Source organism: Patiria miniata, unplaced genomic scaffold (assembly GCF_015706575.1).
Source record: "Patiria miniata isolate m_02_andy unplaced genomic scaffold, ASM1570657v1 HiC_scaffold_7, whole genome shotgun sequence".
Lineage (NCBI taxonomy): Eukaryota > Metazoa > Echinodermata > Asteroidea > Valvatida > Asterinidae > Patiria > Patiria miniata.
Genome location: NW_024037074.1, coordinates 46631773 through 46655543, shown reverse-complemented (window position 1 = coordinate 46655543; position 23771 = coordinate 46631773). Strand labels below are relative to the sequence as shown.

Sequence of the window (23771 nt, the reverse complement as noted above, 5' to 3'; positions counted from 1 at the left end):
TATATCCCTTAGATCAGTTTCCACCCATTCTTGAATTTTGGAAATGTAATTATTTGGTTAAATGGTTAAATCACGATATGGCGGAACCGATAAGTCAAGATTAGTTGTAAAATAATAACAAACTTTTGTGGGGTCATGTGATCCCAAATGAGCTATTGGATTGGTCAAAGATGTAGAGCCGCCATATTGTGTTTGCTCTGGGCATCGCGTATTGCGGAGGACTCGCCATAAATTTTATGCTACTTTGGTGGGTAATTTTTCGCTTTTATCACTACTGGTTCAGTTCGAAATTGGTAGGATAGAGGGTATGTGTATTTTAGTTTCATATGATGTGGTTGTAGGCAATGGTAGGGAATGTTGTTTGTTGAATTGCGGTGTTTTGTGGGACATGGAACTCGGGATGTAAACACGTACAAACGTATTGGTTTGTCATGTTTGTGGTGCGTGTGTGTGAAGCTAGCTTCGAATGGGGCCCAGATCCCGGACAATGGTGGTTTTCAAGTTTGGAGATTTGGAAAGAAATGTTGCAACCTGACGCCTCTTTTTATTCATATATCGTCTCAATGAAGGTCATTCATTGCAAAAATGATAATAAGACATAAATCTGGGACTGAGATTGAGAAAAATTTCCAATTTTGTTTCTTGAATTTACATAGACTTTGTAATTGTACACGGTCGAGAAGTGGCATCAGGTTGCAACATTTTTTTCCATATCAAAGTTGAAAACATTGATTGCAACCGTTTTTTTTTTTTTTTAAAATATACAATCTAATAAGAAGTAGGCCTAGACCCCTAGTATTATTTTAAAAAAAAGTTCAAAAGTTGTAGGACTTTTTGCAGCAAAACATGATAAAAAATGGTAAGTACATTGTAGGCCTAGGCCTAACGCATTTAACTTTAAGTAACGTTATTTACGGTTTTTTTTTTTTTTTTACAGCAAGTGAAATGTAGCTGCCAATCACTGGTTCCCTGCCTGAACCAGTCAGTCTGTGCACATTGCAGCCACCGGTTGTGTTGGTAACCTTTATGGAGTAGTATGGGAAGTGAATTTGGCCTTCTAAGAATGGATATCATTGTGGCCGTCGCCATAGGGATATTATGCTTCCTCTTTGTCGCCTCGTTGGGTGTACTCGTGGTCATCTGTCGACATCGGTACTGTCGTATGCTAGATCTGACTCTCAAGGAAAAAGTTAATCACGGGTAGGTGTTAAAATGGACTGTCACAATACGTGTGTTTGAAAAATCCGTATGATTCAAATTCGTTTTTCGACTCTAATACTTACTTATTATTAACACTTTACTCCCTAGGCATTTTTGCTAGGATGCAACATCAATCCTGCAAAATTCCTTCAACTGCCTCCATTTAAAAATTGCATACAGCCTCAATCTTCCAAAATCCTCTGTTATTTCTTGAATGTGGTCCTTGGAGGGATGACCACTGCCTCAATCCTGCAAAGTCCTCCAACAATCACTGTCAATATGTTGAGGCAGAGCCAGTGACATCCTCGAGCAGTGCAGAGGATTTTAAGCATAATTTTGGCCTAAATTTAAGCATTGCCGAGCATAAACAACACAAGGTCCGACCTAAGACCTTGATACAGAGCATCCTCCAAAATCAGCAACACACTTTAGCCATTTAGCCTCAATCTTTCAAAATCCTTCATTTTTGTAAAGAGGATTTTGGAGGATTTGGGAAGGTTAGGGTTAACTTGCAGTTTCCTACATCAAGCAGGTTTTTTTGTTGGGGTAAGCTTAACACCCCCCCCCCCCCCCCGATAAAATATGGCAAAATTTCTGACAGCTTCTTGTGGATAATTATGTGCTCAGCTCCAGGTCAAGTAACGTGACCTTAGTAAGCCACGCCGAGCTTCCCGATGAAAACTATGAAGTGGAGCTGAACGACGTTTGTTGGAACAACGCCAACCTGGAGGAACTACTAGACGACGATGCCAAATGGGTCGATGATGCTAGGTGGGTACTGAGCTGTGATGAGTCTAAAATGATTTTGATGATCCTAGTAGCAGTGGGAGAAATTGGAGATTTCAAAATCCTGGTTATCCTAATTTTTTTCTAACCGAATAACGTTTTTTTTCTAACCGAATAACGGAAGTTCCCATTCAGCTCACAGTCATGCCAACAAAATGTGACGAGTGAGGTGCCGCATGCAATGCCCTCCCAATGACTGGGTATAGTTTGCAAAATTCAATGACCACTGGGCCTTTACGAAAACAGAAGGGTGGGAACTCTCAGATAAATCAAATGGGCAGGCTATTCACATACCAAGACCACTAGCAAGTGAATGCAGTTACAATCAGAGACCATCTAGAGCACGTTGGGGGATGTTCCAGTTGTTATCGATAGCCTGTGTCTTGAAAAATGGAAGGCTTAATTTTTTAAAAGATTGGTTTCGAAAATCCGGTTTCCAAAATTGTAACGGCATAGTGGAATTCAAACCAAATTTTTTTTAAATCCGGAATTAAATCCCACCACTAGATTCTAGTATCAATGTTGTAGTTGACCCGTCTAAATCTAGCTCAAAGTAAATAAGAAGTCTTTTCACTATCCATTTACAAGTAAGAGGTACGAACAATGACAAAAGAATTCATTTGAATTGCTTACGTTATGACCAACTGGATGACTTGTGATGACTTGTGATGACTTGTGATGACTTGTGACGACTTGTGACGACTTGTGACGACTTGTGATGACTTGTGATGACTTGTGATGACTTGTGATGACTTGTGATGACTTGCGATGACTTGCGATGACTTGTGATGACTTGTGATGACTTGTGATGACTTGTGATGACTTGCGATGACTTGCGATGACTTGCGACGACTTGCGACGACTTGTGATGACTTGTGATGACTTGTGATGACTTGTGACGTCTTGTGATGACTTGCGATGACTTGCGATGACTTGCGATGATTTGTGATGACTTGTGATGACTTGTGACGACTTGTGACGACTTGTGACGACTTGTGACGACTTGTGACGACTTGTGACGACTTGTGACGACTTGTGATGACTTGTGATGACTTGTGCTGACTTGTGCTGACTTGTGATGACTTGTGATGACTTGTGATGACTTGTGATGACTTGTGATGTCTTGTGATGACTTGTGATGTCTTGTGATGACTTGTGATGACTTGTGATGACTTGTGATGACTTGTGATGACTTGTGATGACTTGTGATGACTTGTGACTTATTTTTTCTTTAAATTTTTGGGTTCACAGTGGTCTGATTCCACACTGCATCGGCATCCTGAAAACGTGCCATCACCTGACGGAGAAGCTGGTTGCCATGACAATGGGCAACCCCGTGTCCGTCAAGAAGCCAGAGAGCCTTAGTGAGATTGTCAAAGTGGCTAAGCGTATAAGCCCAAGGTATTTTACTTTTTGAATTTTGCTCTTCACCAATGTAAATTTTATAAACACTTTGTTGCAATGCTGTCCAAAAGCTTGTGCGATAATCAAATTGACGAGCTTGCTGAGCGAGACTCAGACCCACGACTATCTCATGACCCAATATTAAAGTTTACATCTTCCTGATCAAAATGCCAGCATAAGAAACTGAGTTATAAATTTCTTAAAGCGGAAATTCCCGGAATCTTCGAAATCCTAGGTTTTGGAGGATTTTGTAGGACTGAGGAATGTACATGTAGAGCTCAGTCACTGATGTACTTAAACTTAATGCCCCTGGATAGTACAAAAATGATCAATTAGGTTTCTGCACAGTTTAATATTTTGAACGTTTGAAACTTTTCTAGAAAATTACAGTTAATCGTTGTCATGTTTTTTCCTCATAAATTTCAGAGTGGACGATGTAGTTCGGTCCATGTACCCACCCTTGGATCCCAAGCTGATTGAAGCTAGGTAAGAATTACTCATTTGCTCGAAAAAAAGTTGAGGTAACTGAGGTTAATGTCCCTTTAACGCAGCACCCTATCGGTTCGTGCGTAGATATTTATATTATGTTAACTCTTAGCCATAGGTCGATCTGGCAATCGACGTGCTGGCAGCAATCTGACTTAAAATGGCCCGCCTTGGTCCGCCTTTTTGAGTTTGTGTTCAGACTATTAAAGGCTGTAGCACACCTCATAGTTCTCAGGGCCAAATGGGTTAGGATGTGCTCCATTCTCACTGAAGTAACCCATTTATAGCATGGCGTCTCAACATTAGCGTCTCCTAATCAAATCCTACTGACTGACTTCTCGTGCCGACCCTGTTTTTACAGGACAGGATGTAGGGGGGCCCCTGGCGCCTAAACCAGGTGCTCCGGGTAGGGAGAACTGGTAAGCCTTAGTGTGGCAATCTACCTAGGAGAGGGACAACTCTGACCCCTAACCAAGCTAGGTAAAACTCATTAGCCTTGGTCGGCAGTCTACCTGTAGGGCTAGAATCCTAATCCAACTGGTGTCTCCCAGTTTGTCATTGGTTTGATAGAGGCTAGACAGGGGGCCAACTATTCCAGGGCTCAGATGAGGACTTGCAACCTCTGAGCTTTCAAAGGCTTTAAGGCTTCAAAGCCCGGCTGTGGTTGACTTGATGATGATGACGATAGTCAATCAGTTTCAATTTCCTAAAAAGAATCGCTCCTCGCAACCCCTCCGCTCCCCTGCAGGTCAGCGGCCCTCCTGCTGTCCGTCAACCACCTGGTCCTGGTCACCAAGCAGGCCTGCCGCCTGCCAACCTCGGTCCAGTGGATCGACAGCTCCCTAGGGGAGATGGAGGAGCACCTGACGGCTCTCCGAGAGATCGCGCTGGCCAGCGAGGCGGATTCTGCTGCCGGGTCCATCTCGTCTGGCACGGAGAGCGCCCATCAGCCCATGCTGCGCAACGACTTCGGGTACAAGAAACCTCAACCCCCGGGGCCTAGCTCCAATTCCCTCGTGTGATGGTCGCCGGACGGTCAGTTTGTCTTATACCCCTTTTTTTTTAAAACCAAGCTACCTTATATCACTGAGAACTAAATATAATAGCCCCCTAGTAGTTCCTCAGGACTACCCTGCTAAATCCAACAGAGTCCAGCCGGAGTTTCCTGCTCCATCCACTGTGCCTTATTTTCAGTTGTCTGCTGAATCCAACGGAGACCAAATTGGTGTTATGCGGTTCAGTTGCCTGCTGAATCCAACATTTTGCATCAGGAATGTACACAAGGGGTTTCCTGCTCAATCCAACAAGCTCCATTGGGTATATGATATAGTGGGTTAGGGTTAAACATTTGAGTTTCAACAGTGTTAAAGTCGTAATCCTGTGAGTATAAGAGTTGTTGATCTTAACCATGCAACAGAATTATGCTGGGCTCTGTTGTTACAGGTTGTAAACCAAAGACCATTTGTTTGCGTCGTGTCTTCTGCTAAATTCAGCTGGTGTCAAAAGAAATCAGTACATTCTGTGTTACCCTTGTTTCATTAGACCCTCCAAAACATTTCAATTTTATTTGCAAAATGCCCCGTGTTTAAATAAATACCAAGATAGCAATAGCAATCTTCTGATCAATGAGTGCTCCCCTGATATCCGAGGATTCACCGGGGCTGTGCTGAATAAACTGAATATTCGATCACCGACCGAATATTTGAATAGCTAATTACCAGTTTGAATATTCAAAGAAGAAAAATTAAAATACCCACGTAGGGTTGAGGCTGTATGGCAAAAAAATTAATGTGTGGCTGATTTTGGAGGATGCACTGTGTCAAGGGCTTAGGCTGGACCTTGTGCTGTTTATGCTCAGGCGTGCATACATTTAGGCCTAGATTATACTGGAAATCCTCCGCACTGCTCCAGGATGTCACTGGCTCTGCCTCAAGATATTGACAGCGATTGCCGGAGGCTTTTGCAGGATTGAGACAGTGGTCACCCCTCCAAGGACCACATTCAAGAAACGTTGGACAATTTTGGAGGATTGGGGCTATTTTTACATGGTGGCAGTTGGAGGATTTTGCAGGATTGAGGTAGCTTCCTAACAAAAATGCCTAGGGGGTTAGGGTTAATCACTTTGCAGCCAGTACACTGGTTCTTAGAGTAAGGCGACTGTTTCCTGCCACATTTCCCCCCATTCTACTTGCTTGCTTTTTCAATTCTAAGTTTCGTGTGTAAATATGTAGTGCCATCAGTGTGGAGCTAGTTTTCTTGGGTGTAACGGCATGTGGATGCTATTTGATCTCGACAATTGTACATAAAGAAAAATTCAGAGTAATTTGAATTTAAATATATTTTATATTAGAGATACATTTATACGTGATATACAATATTTTTAATTCAATTTTCATGTTGGATGTCATCTTAAAATTAAGAAACCTTTATAAACATATTTCCCCTATACTCGTAAACATATTTGCCATTGTTAACATATCAAATAGTTGGTCTATTGGTGGTTTAGTGCGAATAATTTCTTTTGTAAATAAATGCTTGCCTCGTGATCATGGGCAGATTTAGACAATTTTATCATATGGCAGCTTGAACAATTCATGTCACAAAGAATTTCCATCCTTTTTATTTTGATGCAGCTTTTGTTCTTGAAATGTCTCTTAAAACTTCCTATAAAACCTTACTTTTTATCTTTAGATGTGTGGAGAGGATTTAGCTACTTTTTCCCCATGTGATTTCTGTTTGGCAGTTCAAAGTTTTAAAACATGTTAAAAGTAAAGTGTTAAAGGGTTCATGAAGTGAATTTTTTTTAGGAACATATTTTGTGCAACTTTCTACTCTTCAAATATTTAACATGCTTTTTGGTCAATTTTACATTGAAAAGTGCACTTCTTTTAAAATTTTAAAAAAAATTCCATGCTTTTTCGGACAACTGAGGGCACTGTTGCTGCGATGTCATTTCAGGAAGACACTGTTCAGTTTAGGAGTTTTCTGTTCAAATTGTTAGCCAAAAAAATTGCTTCTTAGAAATATTTGTCAGAAATTTGCTCATTGGCTTACTGCCATTTACTAAAACAACAACGAATCACCAAAGAAAAGAATATTTACAAAATTCTGGCAACTTTTGGTGCTGAAATAGCTGTAACATTGCCGTTTCTGCCTGGAATGACATCACACTTTTGCTCATGAATATGGAAATTGGCATTAGCATAAAAACCGTAAAAATGTACCAAAATACCCTTGAAAATGGCAAAACGAAAATTGAAGATAGGGTAAATTTCCAAGGATTGCATTAAAAATAATCACATTGCATGGGCCCTTTAAGTGAAGTGTCTTTGAGCAAATTTATCATCTTCAATCATAAATAGACGCTGAACTTCACAAAATCTGTTAAATGTTCCTTTTCATTTTATCATACAAATCTTACGAAAAGCAAAGCAATCTTGTATTATCAAAACATATATAGCTTGTTTAAACAGAAAGTCTCAAATCTCATGGCGATTGTTTTAGTCAGTGACGTTTGAGGCAGTGTTATATTTGCCCCCTCATTCCAAACATTTCTACAGATTTGCTCTAGAGGTATGCGAAACAATTTTTAGAGATTAATACAGTAAGATAAAAAAGGTCATATTAACAACAATATTCCAGATTTTGTTCATACTTAACATATCAGTTCTTACAAAACGCTTATTGTTTTGTCTGCATATCTTTATGAATTATCTTTATAAATTTTATAGGGATCTACCGGAAATACCGAATATTCAAATTTTGATCATTGACCGAGCATTCGAATATAGCTTTTTGCTTTTTTAAATATTCAGAAAAAAAACCAAAAAACAAATACGCACTGACTGTTGGGCACTTTATTGTCAGATGCCACTTTTTTTGTTGGTGGTAACTTTTTTGTCGACGGCAGTTCAGTGTTCCCATCCTTTTAGCATGTTAAACCCTTGACAATTAAAAACAAATACTGCAAAACAATTCAGTGACCAATACTCGCCTCGCACAAATGTTAACCAGCGTGCTTTGCGTGCAACTTTTGACCGGCATGCCGCGTATATGCGGCTGATGCGTGTAAAACTAGATCAGAGAGTCTCGAATATTCAAATATCCGGTCAAACGCAGTTTCAAATAATCGAATACTCAATTATTCGAAAATGAACAGCCCTAGAATTTTTGGGTGAAATTCTCGTAATCTCTTTTTTCTTCTAGACTCATTGTATATATTTGTATAGTTTTATTATGTATGTCCCTTAAGGTTTTAAACAAATTGACTGAAATTGTTGGGTTTTGTAGACCAGCACCTGGTGAGTGTCAAAGCATAGAGTATTTTTGAATGGAGTGAACCCCATTTTGAAAAATGGAGTGTCAAATTGAGATTGTTTTGTAAAGTACAGGTTTTAATCGTTCTATCCCGTCTGTCCCGTCTGTGGGCACGTGTGGTCTGGCAGTGGAGCACAGGCCCCATGATCGTGGGATTGTGGGTTCGAGCTTTGCCGTGGCCATGCGTGTTGTGCCCTTGAGTAAGGTGCTTTACCTCAATTACTCCTCTCAACCCAGGTGTTAAATGGGTACCGGCATTATTCAATGCTGGGAAGGTAACAGACTCGCTGTGGAGGAGGTGTGGCAATCCCCCCACAGCAGCTTATGAGTCTGGCCCAATCGCTAATGAAAGAGAGATGGGCACTCTGTTCCTGTGAACACAGGTTCTTTACCTTTACCTTTACCCGTCTGTCCAAAATGGCGTCTCCTTAGACAAAAAAACCTGTCAGAAAACCTTTTAATTGTTTATGTAAAGTGGACATTGCAACATTGAATACTCTATTTACTCAGAAATTTCATCTAGTCATGGATCCAAAAGTGGCCAGGATATTTAACTTTAGGGGAGGGGGAATCTGTTTTGAAATCAATTTTCATAAATTTCAATCTTGTTCAGTCTTTCTTAATAGATAGTGGATCCCGTTAGGCAAAATCTTTTTCACATAACATTTTTATCATTTACTCAGAAATGTTGTCTAGTCATGGATCCAAAGTGGCCAGTATAAAGCAAATTTACTGGTAAAATCTGTTGTTTTTGAAATAGAATTTGTTGTTTTTAATGTAAAATCTATTGTTTTTGAAATACATTTTCACTATTTTTAATCATCACTGCAGTCATAAAACGAAAAAAGAAATTGGAATTTGTAAACCACGTGACTATCATTGGTCGCCAAAAAAGTAAACCTTAACATATTGTGTGCCATTTCAATAATTACACAAAAACAACTTTCCTTTATATATTTTGATCAAAATTAATTGTCCTTTTCATGTATATGCATACGTAAAAATAAGTTGTAGAAGGGAGCAGAAATTAAATTTTATAACTTTTTCGTGAAAATGTGTTTCATTTTGTTTGGTTCTCAAAAAGTGATTAGAAAGTACAGGAAGCGTTAATAACATCTATGAAAAAAAAAAATCGAGAATGGCCTGCCGTTATTTTCTCTTCTTGGAATTGATATTTAAAGAATGTTATTAGGCAAAATATTTTGCCGGCTTCGTTGGCGTAACTTCACCTTGATATGACCTATCCATTCCGTTTACAAAAAAAAACCCACCACCACCAAAGATAATGTAATATTGCCAGTGATTTAAAAACAAGTGCGAGTGCACAAATACGCTCTGGCGTGTTGCAAGAAGTCTTGCATGAAAGTTTTGGCATGAAATCGATCAAAATGATCCCTGCTAGATCTTAAAAATGGGACGTCGATGGCACATATGGAACACCATACTTTTGGTCAATTTTCGGGGACAGACAGACCGACCGACAGACTAACCACCAAATGACATAACCTCCTGCCTCCAGAGCTTAAAAAAGCAATATCATGGTGGTTTACGAAACCTAGGAATTGTTACGGGGTCGGATTTAGGAGAAATTAGGCTCTGACGTTGGGGCTCTGGCTCAATGTGGATCTATCTTCTGCCTCAGGAACATCAAAATGTATGACAATTTCAGTTCAATTTGTTTGAACACCAACAGCTTCTAGATAATTCTTGGGCCAGAAACAAAGCCGCACGCACCGACAATGAGTTTCGAAAAATCCCGAGGTGAAGGCGAAGCTGAATACTAATCCTATGTTTCAAAAACCCCTTAGACTGACTATGACCGTAGCATGATAGAAACTAATGTTTTAACGTATCCAACGTGAAGTTGACTTAATAGAATTTGACATTAGGATAACTGCACGGATGAGTTGTAATCACAAACAGATGCGGTTATTATATGATACACTAATGTTGTAATACAATTGAATCGGAAGTGCTTTGTAAAATGCCGACGGTAAAATTGATACTGTATTTATGACTGACTACATGCGGTGTTTTTGAAATGTATTTAACCATACCGATGATTCAGCCTATTCGGTATTTTTTTATACAACCCTGAATAAATCCCCGTCATCTGATTGGTAGGTCGTTGATCACGTGTCATTGATCACGTCCCAGCTGCACCGCGTTCTATTCCACAGTATCATGATAGAAGTTCCGTTGCACGGTCACTCACACTATATAGACCATTATCATGCTGCGGCCATCTTGATTTTTCCCCATTCAAAATTCAACGTAACCAAAGCGAGGCTGGAAGAATTTTTTTCTGGTTTCTTTTTGCACACAAAACATCATTCAGTCCAGTTATTGGATACAGGGAACATGACTGAAATGGTGACAGCATGATAAAGGTCTATTGGTGGCCGGCTCTGACCAATCAGATGACGAGGATTTATTCAGGTGTTGTATAAAACAAATAATAAATGTTTCACGTGCGTGCAATGGAATATTAAATTCATTCGGTGACAAATGGCATATTCCACTGGGCTTCGCCTCGTGTAATGGAATATTCCATCTGTCACCTCATGAAATTATTCTTACCATTGCACTCAAAAACATTCATTATTTGTCAATATTCGTTTTTATAACTCAAATTGTTGAGGTACCTCGTTTTCACTTTGTGATTTTGCCTTCTTGTGTTGAAAAACCAATCCACTACATAAGAATGCGCCTTTAAGTTTGTCATGCATTCTTTCATGTGGCTGCATTAGGTAACGCATTCGCGGTAACAATTATAGTTAAAGCAACGTACGTACAGTCCGGTCTTCTGAAGTGTTTAATTTTTTTTAGTTCCACGGTTTACACAGATGTTTATATTTCATCACAAGGTCACCATCAACAAAGCCATGTTTCCCTCGCGCATTTGGTTCTGTATTTAACTGAATCCGTACAATTTTCATGGTAAATATTGAGGTGAAATCACTCGGACTTTTAATAACATTCAGTTAAGCTCTTGTAAAGGCAACCCCCTTCAAACTAGCCGGTTACTTTGGTTTTATACGGTAATTTTCCCGTGGAAAACATATAGCCTTCTAATCCCAGTAAAAAGATCGAGCTGTGTACCCGAAACCAAATTTTATTTTCCACTGCCCGACGACTGTTTTCGTAGGAGACGCAACGAGCAAGTACCATTGACCTTGCGCGCATACAGGTAACAGTGCCGCACTTGTTTGTTTAATAAGAGTTTCAAAAACAACATGCTGCTAAAATGAATTTATGGTATACAGGAGTTTCAAAAGCTACATGTCATTTCTTCCACTGACTCTTTAATACTGCATTTTCGAATGCGAGTCTCAGGCATGGAATGTGTTGTTGATTCAACAATACTTACCGGGAATGGAAGGACAAAAATAACCTTGCAGTTTGAAAATGTTATCTTAAAGATTACGGAACTTTTCGAGGGACTTGTTGTCATTCGGTCCCATCTAAATTGGAAAACGACAGTGATAACTAATTGGAACGGTGTCAGGTACGGGACATCCGACAGTGGGAAGTAGCCAATCACAGCGTCGTAGAAAGTGATGACGTCACTGGGGTTACTGCCCATGTATGAACTGCCGTGACAAGCACGAGGATTTGTTCTATGCGAAAACTTGCGCCCGAATTCTGACCGGTATTATACATGATGAAAACACACGTATAAGTGAACTGCGTCAGTATCAATTTTGCAGCGCATTGGAAATCAACTTTCATTCCGGGCTCCGTGACCAAAACATACCCCCTGCTAGCCCCATCATTGGCCCACCTTTGTAACCCGTCAGGTTCGATTAATCTTTGCTGACTGGGGAGTAGGATTCGTTTGGGAAGAAGATGACTGAAAAATCCGAAGATGTCAAAGGAGAGAGTTCAGTCGGTGTTGAGGCAGACACGAGAGACGGCCGGCAGCGGGCGGGAAGGCTTCAAGACCAGCCGCTGAACGCAAGCACCGTCGCTCAGGCCGCCATGGGAAAGCGCGGACGGGACCGCAAGAACGGCCGAGCCGCGGCGATCGGCGAGGAAGGAGTCCTCATCACAACTTCATCAACATCACCGCCGGAGGACGAGGTCAAGAAGCAGAAGAAGAAGAAGAAGGGGAGTTTCTGGAGGTCTCGTGGCATGGTCCTCTTCGTTGTCTTCATGGCATTGCTGCTGGACGAAACGCTGATGACGGTGATTGGTAAGTCTTGAGGTCTTCCAAAATAATGTCAGTGCAAAATGGTACGCATTGATCATTGGCGAACATTACATGTGAAATGGTGTGTATTCTCGATGAACCATGGTAATTTGTATGTATTACCCAAATTGCGTTGGTTTATTTAGGGCCTCCGTGTATCCATATTGGACGTGTGTTACAATATAGGCCTCCCACTGTCAGTTTTTTTCAAACAGTAGAGGTACATTGGATAATGTCAATTTTATCATTTTATCAAAATTATAATTGTTAGATTCATGAGATTTCATTAAGGCAACATTGAGGCATGCCGTCCACAAAACATCGATTAGGAAAAGAATGTTGCAACCTGACGCTGCTTTTGTTCTTCTTCACGTATCATCCCAATGAAGGTCAGTCATTGCAAAAATGATGAAAAGACATGGGACTGAGAAACGTTTCCAATTTTGGTAGGAAATACTCTCCATAGACTTTGTACACAACCGCTCATGGTGGTACGTCAGGTTGCAACATTCTTTCCAATAAGAGACTTAGGCCTATACCCATAAAGAATTTCACGTAGCCTATGTTTAATTTTCGACGTTGCATAACTGCAGTCATTTCTTAATCCCCGTCTGCCCTCGTATCCCGCCTCCAAATCCATCATTACATCCCCAAAAATCCTTTCCTAATCCCAGATTCGCCCTTGTTCATTCAAAAATTCCCACCATATTTCATCTTTCAAGTACCGGATTGTCATTGATCACGAATCGGTCTAACCATAGTCTAACCTTGTACCGACTGCCGTGCTTTGTGCACCGGTAGGCTGACCGGACCGGCTCCGCTAAGCTGCGGCGGGGAATTCTGACTTGGGGCCCTGCCTCCCGCTGTGAGCCGCGCCGATCAAAGAATTCGAAGGATGCCACTGTATTTACGGGCACTGAGGATGGCCTTTCGCATAGTTTCATTTTTTTTTCAGACGAGATGTCAAATTATTTTTGATGTAATCCTAACTATGCGATGGTCAAACCATCAACAAACACGGGTTGAAACATATTTTGTTCAGCTGTGCACAATCTTGGCGAAACAGTATGAATTGTAAATATTTCGAATTTTGCCGCATAGGGCAACAAAATAATGAAATAAAAAATCGTTCAAGTTGCCGTATGAAAAAGAAGGAACATCATGATAAAATTCGGAAAAGAGCAAACATCTGTCGCATGTACGTCACTGTCTCATTTTTAGTGTCAGTCATAAACCATAATTATGTCTGGGTTTTGATGGTCCAAATTCAACGGATAACGGAATACAGGTCGATTTTCCCCATCATCTCGAGCAAGAGGGCCATTAAGTTAAAATGGGTCAATCCTCATACAAAAGTCCCTCTCTTGAATCGTGGGACTTGACCTTGGTAGCTTTCGTAAAGCCCGCCCCCAGGCGTTGTTGCCAAGAAGCACATTTTTATTTAGCCGATTTCTGTCGGCAGTTCGTTTCATATAGCGAACACCTGTTTCAACTTTCTATACAATTCCGCTGACTGCATTAACCCTTTTCTTTTTGCTCACGGCATGAACTGAAATCTTTTTGCATGCACACTACAGGGTGAGTAAAAAAACCCAAACGAAACCCAAATGTCGGGACTATTGTTTTAGTGAAGTTCTCCATGTAGCACTTCCCAGATCTAGGATATGAAAGCCATATTCAGAAGCTTTCTTTTAGTACAAGAATCATTCAAATCACTCATGTACTTTTGAAGTTACGGAATTTTAAACACAACCACCGTTTGATAGTTCTGTCCACGGATCAACAGAAGGTAAGTGTTCTTCCAGCAAAACGACAACAAATCACATAGGGATGTGTGTGAATTGTTTGGTTTTGCTGAAAGAACGCACACCTTTTTTTGTGATCCGTGGACAGAACTTTCAAACGGTGGTTGTGTTTAAAAGCCCGTAACTTGAAAATTGCATAAGTGATTTGAATGATTCTTGTACTAAAACAAAGCTTATGAATTGGGCTTTCATATCCTAGATTTGGAAAGTGCTACATGCAGCACTTCACTAAAACAATGGTCCCGACATTTGGGTTTCGGTTTTTTTGACTCGCTCTTCACAGCAAATGTATCTTTTAGTTCCTCAATTCATGCATTTTATTGCTTTCTTGTTGATGTCTAGCACAGCTGCAATGAATGCTACGCATTCGTAAGGGCTGTGACCCGTTTGATTGAAGTAAGAAATCGTCGCCTCGGTCGTGAGACCGACAGAGCGTAAACACAATCTTGTTTCCTGAATTGTTAGTTTTGGGTGAGCTCAGTCTCTGCCAATTATTGGAAAGCTGGAGCAAATGAGCCATTTCTCACCCGTGGAGCGTCACAAAGACGAGCTTGAAAAAAAAAATGTTCTGTGTAGAAAGTTTTTGTAGGTGGCAAGAATTAATTGTGTAAAAATTCACCCAGCGTGCAGAAAGTGCCACATAGCAGAAATTGTTTTTTTTTTTGTTCGAGATGACGCCATCAATCTTGTATTTGTAAATACGACACAAAGCAGAACGAACATGGTACTAAGCATCCTGAAGTTATTAAAGTGAAGTAGGATGTGAAGTTTGGTTTTAAAACATGGGCGGGCCTTTAAAAGTTCCTTTCTGTTTTTCCCCCTTAAAGTCTCGCCAATTAGTGAAGCAATGTTTTTGATCGCGAACTATAAAGGGGGCCCAACTATAGGTGAGCAAACGCCGACCGCAGTGCCATTGCTTCGGCAGAGTACCGGTATAGAAAGAAAGAAAAGAAGAAGAACTGAGCACAGAGAGGGAAAAATAAAACCGTTAATCAAACAAAAGTGGGAAAATTGCGGAATAATTTCGGTGTTTATACACCACAATGGCTGGCGATGGCACAGTGGTTTGGGTCCCGGCGGGTGGGCTGCGGAACCGCGCCGAAAAGTGACGACTTTGTAAAATAATATGTTTTGATTCGGGGCGGTCCATTGTTGTCATTGTGAGAGTGTTGTCTGCGGGCTAAATGCGGCGAAAATATAACTACCTCAATCGTGTAATGCCATTGTTGGGGTGAGGGGCGTTCGTGTGAAGCGGCACAGCGGTGTAGATCGGACGGGAGTGGGATAGCAATTTGTTTCGCCGGTGAATATTTTTTGGTGAAAACTGAAGACTGGACGTGGGTGCGGACCTGGCCTTGTGGAAAAGCCTACAATCGCCGTAGATCGTTTTTGTGTCTGCTTGCCGTGCATGTCGATCAAAGAAAATGCTGACCTTGTGTCGAAGATGTCAAACAACTTGACGCTTAATTAACCAACACTGAAAAGCAAACCATGATTATAGCAGACGGTGAGGGCGCACAAACAAACAAGAATCTCCCGTGATGCATTCCGTACGCGGGGGCAAAGAGAATGCTTGATCTAAGGACCGACGGTCACGTGCGCGAAATGATCCAATGGTATCCTGGCATTGATTTGAATGAGATACTACCTGGGCATGTTGTCGATCTGAGTTTCGACCTTATTCTAGATCACTTGAGGCTGATATTTGAGTGAGAAGGTAAAAATGCCACCCAAAACTAGTCCAAAGGCTACCTCTACAATATATGAGGTTAACGACATTGGTAATGACACGTCATTGTGAACACTTGTGCTACTTTTTCTTAAGCTTTCAGGTCACACGCTCATGGCCAAAAAGTTACCCAATAAATAAAACGAAATTGACCCTGTGCCGATGATATCAAGGCGTGTTACTCTAGTTGCCTGATTTCTTAAGCCGACTCGTGCAATTACTGAAGTAATTGACTTACTTTGAAAAGTTGAATTACTTTGTTAAGATTAAGGCCAACTTAATATGAACCCATAAATTCGAACTGGCCCAGAGCACTAAAATAAAATGGGTCTTTGCCTTCTGTAATCGTAATCTCAATCAGTCATTGAGAGAACCTACAACCCAAAATGGCACGTTTTTTTATATAATGGGATCACCCACAGGCGAAGTAACATGCGATAGGATTCACCTTTGAACTTCCCCACATGACGTTTTCATTTGTGATTTGGTATAATGGTAAATATTGTTGCAGCTCAATAAATGAATCGATTTTGGTTCTGTCCTTCTGTAGTGCCGATAGTTCCCGACTATCTACTGAACCACTGCATCCAAGAAAGATGCGCAGAACTGAATACATCCACACCGAAATGCCAAGCGATGGACGCTCAAGGAGCAAGCAGCAACATGGACTCAACCTCCGCAATGGCGCCCTCTACGGATTCATTTGGTGTGATGTGGACTCCGCCCACTTTTTCCGCGAGTCCCGTCCACGTGGCTTCGGCCACGCCTACGGTGGGCGGGTCTACGGAATATTCTGTTACGGGATTCGCGGATGATGCTTTTGCTACTTCTCTACCGCCTTCGACGACAGTTGGCGTCAGTGATGACGTCACGAATACGTCAAACACAACATCAGGTATCAGTGAATTGTTTTATTTTTTGCGCAAAGCAATTGTTTTTTTGTTATCACTTTTACAATCATTTGCAATGATTAGAAACAGCATTGAATTACGAATATGAAATGAAACATTGTGGGCCTATAAAGATAAATAGGCAGTGGACAACAAATAAAAGCAACGTTAATACAGGTACCACATAAAATATATTATTGTTTTGCAGATCTGACGACACCAAATGTCGACGCCACGGTGCCTGGAGCGCCCTCTTTTGAGGATGAGTGCCAGGTGGACATCGTTCCCAAAACAGGCATTCTATTCGCCTCCAAGTTCATCGTTCGCATCGCTTTGAGCCCCTTAATCGGATCTTTTGCACATAAGTAATTATACTTCAGTTAAATTTATCCATAGTTCATTTTTTAGAGAAGCTTTGTTTGTCTGCAGATCTAGTTGTTTATACTTTATACAGGTACTTCCAGCTTAACTTAGGTTATTCACGTGTCGGCCATATTGAATTGAAAGCGAGGTAAAATCTTCATTTTTGGAACATGCTTATGAAAGCAATAAAATATAGTTAATTACAAATTAATATCAGTCTGCTCTGATAAATGATTTAAAATTTGTGATTAAACATACCCTAATGTTTTAAGCCACATTTAAAGAAAAAAATGAAAGTGAGGCTTGGAACGCAAAAATAGTCTGGCACCATCCCATTCAACAGTTTACAGTTGATAAAATACATTCAGGGCACACGACCAAAAATGGCTTCCTGGTGAGCTGTTAAGCACAGGATTTGCTAAGCGCAGATATATATTTGGCTTTGCAAAACCAGGTTACCAGCCAGATTGTCATATAATCCACATTGCTTGTGGCTGGTACTAGACTCTGCAGATTTCTGCTTTATAGCTGCTCCGTGGAGAAATTTGCAATGCTTTCATTGTAGCTTTTTCCCCACTGATTGGCTTATCACCTCCGCCAAGGAGGTTATGTTTTCATCGGATTTTGTTAGTTTGTTGGTTGGTTGGTTTGTCTGTTAACAAGAAAACTCAAAAAGTTATGGACGGATTGTCATGGACATTTTTGTCGAATAGATTTTGGAAGTGATCCGGATCTGGGTCTGGATCCAGGATTTTTTTTATGCGAGTATTTCTTTTGGGTGTACTGACAATATGACGGAAAATAGTTTAGCCTTGGCGGAGGTTTGCGCTTTCTGAGTGATATCTAGTTCTATCATCTTTTTTTTCTCTTTCGTGTAGGATTGGATTCGCTCTGCTTCTGTTGTCCGGATGCGTAATCATGATCGCATCGAGCCTCGGTTAGTTCTTGTTTCATTTTTTTAAAATTTATATATTTATCTGTTGGTCGATCTGAAGCTTTTAGATATCCAGTAACAAAAATTCCTCCTATTTTTGTTTTCATTTTGGTGACAGTTTTTGCTTTTGGTGTGTCCTACGAGGCGTTACTCACCGCTCGCATCATCCACGGATTTGGAGCTACACTCAACGAAATAGGAGGTAGGGCCTACGCCTGCAAACAAATTCAAAAATTATGATTATCCTAGATGATTGTAACCCTTCAAATGAGCCTTGGACCCACGACCTTGCTTAGTCCTAACGTCGTTGCTAACATGAGAAGTGCCACTGTCAGGGAAAAAAAATCCATGCTCAAAATGGCATTTCAAACTCTGAGCTGAGTCCACTAAATGCATCTTTAAAATAACCGTTGTAATGCGGTCAATATCGGCAGGTTTTGCTGGAGAGGAGTAGGCAAGAAAACGACCGTTACACTTTCTTGTTCATTTTAGTCTGCTCTTAGTGAACTCAACTGTTTCTTGTTCCATCATTTGTCGCTTTGTCCTTCAGGTCTCGGTCTGTTGGCCTACAAGTATCGTAACGACGAACAGAAACGAGGCTTCGCCCTCGGCCTCGCTATCGGAGGATTCGCAGCAGGAACCCTAAGTGAGTCAACTTTGTAGGCCTACATTTCCAGAAAATAGTGCGATAGTGGTGTATAGGTTTATTGGATGTTGTCTTGTGGGTGCAACCGAGTTAAAAAATATTCCCTATAGACACCAGTGATAAATCCCCACACTTAAAAACTCTTTTAAAAATACTCAGAACTCTCAGGTGTTCAGGCTGCATAGAAAAATGTTGATCAACATATCGTCTTTCATTTTTCCATCAATGGGTTGACTAATGAGTTTTGGAGAAATTCTCACCCAAAGAAGAACTCTCTAAAATAGAATAATTTGAGTGTGTAACAATTATTATTCACGAGCTCGGCGTGTGGATTTTTGGCCGTTTTCTTTGCAGTTGGACCTCCGCTTGGCGGGATTTGCTACGACTTCCTCGGCAAGGAATCGCCGTTTCTGATCATGGTCGGATTTTTCGTCGCGCTCGGAGGTCAGTTCACGAGTTTGTATCGATAACATTGGGCAAGTTCGCGCAAGAACTATTGTTGACAATTGGTTAACCATAGTTCGACTAAAGTTAGTCCGAACTCTGTCTAGTCAACGATGGTTGACTACGCTAGTCGACTATTTTGGAACCAGCCTACTGGGGCTGGTTCCATCGCTGGTAACCAATAGCCGCGCGCATTCATAACGTACAGCAGGTAGCCAGATCCAGAAGTTTTGCGATGACATTTTGACAAGCGTTCGACTAGAGACGTTCGCACATTGCTATTAGTGCGCAGGCGTAAGGTGCGTCACAAATCAACCACTAGTCGACTAATGGTCCCTGGCCATACTTGGCCATTGCTTAAATAAGGCCGTGTCCGAAACGGGCTTCCAGAGCTACGGCTACGTCTATTGTCAGCGCGTCCCCACGTATTTTCAATGGGCGCGGACCTAGACCTAGCTCTAGACAGTTGATTCGGATGCAGCCTTACAATGTGGCATCACTTCTAGGCATAGCATAGACAAGGGAGTGCGCCCTCTACTGACGGGCAGATGTATACCCGCTCCCTTCGTTCGTACCCCCCGCCCTGCAAACAGGGCGCTGGTAAGGGCTGATGAGCTTCACAGAATCTTGTGAAGGAAGTACAGATTGACCGTCGCATGCAGCTAGCGCGCACTACGCATGATGGGCACCGGAAGCTAGTTTGTGTGAAGTGTTCTACGTCACAGGTCACGCAAAATCTATCCAATGAGAGCTAAAAATGACGTCAGCCCTTACCAGCGTCCTGTTTGCAGGGCGGGGGTACGAGCGAAACCAGCTCACACGGTTCTTCAACTTGAATGATAATGCGATAAATCAATACAAAACTAAAGCAAAAGGGGCAAAGGAAATTAATAAAATGTTTAAAAGATTGTTCATGAACATTTTCGGTTTTTCCCCCATGGTTTAGTTTTGGAGTTGGCGGCGCTCAACCCTTGCACCAAACACCGGCAAGTTGTGAAAAAGGAAACTCCCTTATACAAACTTGTCTTGGACCCCTACATACTGGGAGCTGCCGGTGAGTCTAAGATTCCTCGCAAGTCGCTACCTTAAATTGCGACACTGTTATAGACCAACCATTGGTAATATAAGTCATGGAGAAAAGTTTGAAATATATTCTGATCCATCACTAAAGCTGCTGTGAAATTTCAAAATCTAAATCCTCTAACTGGAAAATCTTATGAGCAATAGGCATTATTTCTGACCGAAAGAGGGCGATGAACAGTAACTATGAACGGCATTTTGGAGTATAATCAATACTGAATCGAAGATAATTCACGTCAGTTTACACATTCCTGTACAAATCATAAGTTACATTTATCTTTTTTTTATTTAAGTAAAGTTCCTGAACTGCTTCAAGTTTTCTAGTGCGGGGTAAACCACAAAATGGCGGCATCATGATCACAGCCCTCTCAAAAATCATGCCTATCGTATAATCATTTGTACTAAACAGGTGCTCTGATGATAGCAAGTGGCGTAGTAGCACTCCTGGAGCCCACGTTACCCATCTGGATGAGGCACAATATCCATCCGCCGCCTGACGCATGGCAACTAGGTACCAGCTATAACTCAGCATGCAGTTAGGCTTGTGTCCGAATTACTATATCCGAATGTCCAAAGTGGCTGCAGCCGATGCCATAGACACATGTGTATAGCCGTAGCAAAGCCTTACGGGCGATTCGCAATAGTGCGCCTCCAAGAGTTTGCAACGCGTTGGCCAATCACAATGCGCGAAATCAGTCGACCTTTTCCAAACGCGCATTGGGTCGACCGATTTGGCGCATTGTGATTGGCCAACGCGATGCAAACTCTTGGAGGCGCACTATTGTGAAACGACCGTATTAGGACACGGCCTTATTATTTAATAATGCAGCGGCTCTTTACGCCCTGACTTTCAAAATCAAGTGATCGATGGAGAAAACCAGTCTGTTGTGGAGCAAGGTGAATCAGCAAAAGCTCTCAAATTTATAGAAGGCGGTTTCAGTTTTATTCTCCTTTTTTTATTGAGGTATCGGAATTGTTTGAACATTTAAAAGAGATGTTTGCAAATTCTGAAAGATTTAAGGCGTTTCCCTTGTTTACTTACTTTTGCACATGCACCGTATTTCAATATATAGCTAATATAAAAAAAGAAGTGTTTTGAACATTTATGTTTCTGTTTTGATGTCGACTCCTTTTCAGGTGCTGTATTTCTGCCCTCTGGCGTGTCTTACATCATCAGCAGCACTATCATGGGATACCTGGGCTATAAAATCGGCAGGTAAACTGGCAATTCACTACTGGACAGTAGGGGGCGCCCTAGGTTGAGCGCCACCCTGAGTTGGTAGCAGATGGAGTCAAGGCATGGACTGTTTCCCGCCCCCTAAAAATATGGGGACCGCGTTAGAAATTGATATTTGCCAGAGACACTTTCGAATTCAGCACAAATCGAAGCTCGATCATCACCTCCGAAATTGCGAATTCGTGGCGCGGCCTATTGCCATTTTACCGTTGTGATTTTCAATTCAGGGGGGCGGCATTCAGACCTGTACACGTCATGCATATCATTTACATACATCAGGAGGAATGCCTCCTGTTGTATGGAAGATTCATCGCTAGCTAGCTGTCCCCGTTTTTTAAGTCCGAAGGACAATGGGGTCAGGGAACTAGACTAGTCAACGCAATATTTTTGTTCCCGAAACAATTTAAAGTAGAGGCTCGTGCTACAAAGCATGCATTTTATCTGGGGTTTTTTTTTTAGCTCCTATCTTTTTTGTTTCACTGATTTTTCAAACTTGTTTAAATTGGCAGGTGGTCTTTGTCCATGTTTGCTCTGGTTGCATTGGCAGCAAGTGTTGCCGCAGTAAGTATTGGTGTTAATTGGTTATACATTTGAAAAATATTATGCAATAGTTGGATAATTGGATTTGGGTGGGGATCGAAAAACAAGGAAAAATGCTTGTTTTTTTTCCTCAAAGAAAAATTTCGCATGCCTCTGAGACTACAAATCCGGATCTACAGTTGCATTAAATTAATATTTCACAATTGTTGACTGCTGTGATGTGGGATGTGACGTTTTTAGCACCCGAGGGGCGCATCTTGGATTCTTTGGATTTGATGTAAAAATCACGAAAACAAACAGCAGTAAACACAACAATCACGACAATCGAACGGCAACTCACATGCATGTCGCGTGCTCGAAACAGCCGCTGATCCTCTGCTAGTTCGCTGCTCCCACTCATGTGTGAAAACATGATGAAATAGCGTGGGTACCAACGATACAAGCGTTTAACGCAAGCACGGTACGTACCGTACGTACCAAGTCATAGCACACTAGGCCAATGAAAATACAGTATTCATGACAGAGCAGTTGTGTTTCTCTTCATCGTCGTGAGCACTGAAGCTTCAATAAAATTTCACCCGTGTTTTATACCAAGGTTCCATACACTGGCACGTTCGTGGAACTCATCGGCCCTATGGTTGGCACAGGGTTTGGTTTTGGTAAGTTCATATACTCTCCGATTCGTAGTTTCAAAATAATGTTTCAGGTTTTATACCTAGAATGCAAACAAATCAGCCAAATGTTATTGAACTGTGTCATAAATGCTTATATTTCTCTGCTTTAATAGCAATGCCTTTTTTTAGACATCACTTTGGTTCCTGGTCAAAAAATAACCTCTAGACTAAATCAGGTGTTGACGACTATAGCATAACAGAAAATACAAAGTTTTTTTGAAAATATTTTTGTTTCAGGCACGGTTGACACCGCAATGACCGCCATGTTGAATTCCCGAGTTGACGTCCGCCACAAGGGGGCGTATGGGGGTGCTGCAGCCATCTCCACCTTTGCCTTCTGTCTTGGTTTTGCAATTGGTGAGTTACTTCAAAGGTACATGTAAACAGAGTGCATTTTTTTATTTCATCGATTTTGATTGGCGAACTCATTGTGAACGAACCGAATGATTTTATTCTCACATGTTTTAATATGATCTCCCTAGTTGTCTTACTTAAAAGACATGACCTGCCTTCACCATTTTCTTTGATTTGCATCTTTTAAAACTTCACAGGGCCGAGTGTAAGCGGGTTTCTGACCAACGCCATTGGATTTAAATGGTAAGATCGTTATAATCCTCAAAGTTCATATTTTTATCAGCCTTGAACACTCTTGAACTTCTGTCTAGTCTATTTTTTCCTATTTAATCCACATTTTTAGGTTGATGAGAGGTATAGCGGTCATCACAATCATTTATGCTCCGATTTGCATCGCCCTCCGTCGCCCAGGCAACGCCAATCAGAACGCAGCAAACAACAACAATAATGGATTGACATCCGGGAGCCGGACTGATGACGTCATGGATGACCAAGAGGTCATTCCTATTCCCGCCATCTCGAGGCGTCTCTCCAGGGTTTGAGGGAGTGCATGGTGTCTTTGAGGCTAAGTTTGTAATCGTATGGAATTCGTGAATACAAAGTACGCCCTCAGCGGTATGAAGCAGTGGCACTTGAGGACAATTAACCCACTTGAAAAGCGCCCTCCAGGTGTCGATTATAATCTTTAAT

General features: G+C 41.3%; 2 protein-coding genes across 2 annotated transcripts; both read left to right on the top strand.

Annotated features, from left to right (window-relative positions):
• Window positions 1-163: 163 nt before the first annotated feature.
• LOC119745362 (transmembrane protein 98-like) lies at window positions 164-6442 on the top strand. The gene is made up of 6 exons (XM_038221669.1): window positions 164-247; window positions 938-1200; window positions 1828-1971; window positions 3238-3387; window positions 3817-3876; window positions 4625-6442. Exons 2-6 carry the CDS (start codon window positions 1037-1039, stop codon window positions 4896-4898), a joined length of 792 nt encoding a protein of 263 aa, XP_038077597.1. The 5' UTR covers window positions 164-247; window positions 938-1036; the 3' UTR covers window positions 4899-6442.
• Window positions 6443-11801: 5359 nt separating this feature from the next.
• On the top strand, window positions 11802-23770 carry LOC119745579 (synaptic vesicular amine transporter-like). The gene is made up of 15 exons (XM_038222038.1): window positions 11802-12388; window positions 16470-16814; window positions 17018-17174; window positions 18051-18109; window positions 18225-18308; window positions 18657-18752; window positions 19107-19196; window positions 20143-20250; window positions 20686-20787; window positions 21414-21492; window positions 22023-22074; window positions 22649-22712; window positions 22965-23084; window positions 23279-23324; window positions 23425-23770. The coding sequence occupies exons 1-15, from the start codon at window positions 12043-12045 to the stop codon at window positions 23621-23623; spliced, it is 1947 nt and encodes a 648-aa protein (XP_038077966.1). The 5' UTR covers window positions 11802-12042; the 3' UTR covers window positions 23624-23770.
• Window position 23771: the final 1 nt, after the last annotated feature.

Excerpts from the sequence above, each read along its gene's own strand:
- LOC119745579 (XM_038222038.1), top strand. The coding sequence starts at position 12,043 with ATGACTGAAAAATCCGAAGATGTCAAAGGAGAGAGTTCAGTCGGTGTT. Across the intron at positions 21,493-22,022 it reads CTGGGCTATAAAATCGGCAG|GTGGTCTTTGTCCATGTTTG; the intron begins GTAAACTGGCAA and ends TTAAATTGGCAG. Across the intron at positions 22,713-22,964 it reads TGGCACAGGGTTTGGTTTTG|GCACGGTTGACACCGCAATG; the intron begins GTAAGTTCATAT and ends TTTTTGTTTCAG.
- LOC119745362 (XM_038221669.1), top strand. The coding sequence starts at position 1,037 with ATGGGAAGTGAATTTGGCCTTCTAAGAATGGATATCATTGTGGCCGTC. Across the intron at positions 1,972-3,237 it reads AAATGGGTCGATGATGCTAG|TGGTCTGATTCCACACTGCA; the intron begins GTGGGTACTGAG and ends TTGGGTTCACAG. Across the intron at positions 3,877-4,624 it reads CCCAAGCTGATTGAAGCTAG|GTCAGCGGCCCTCCTGCTGT; the intron begins GTAAGAATTACT and ends GCTCCCCTGCAG.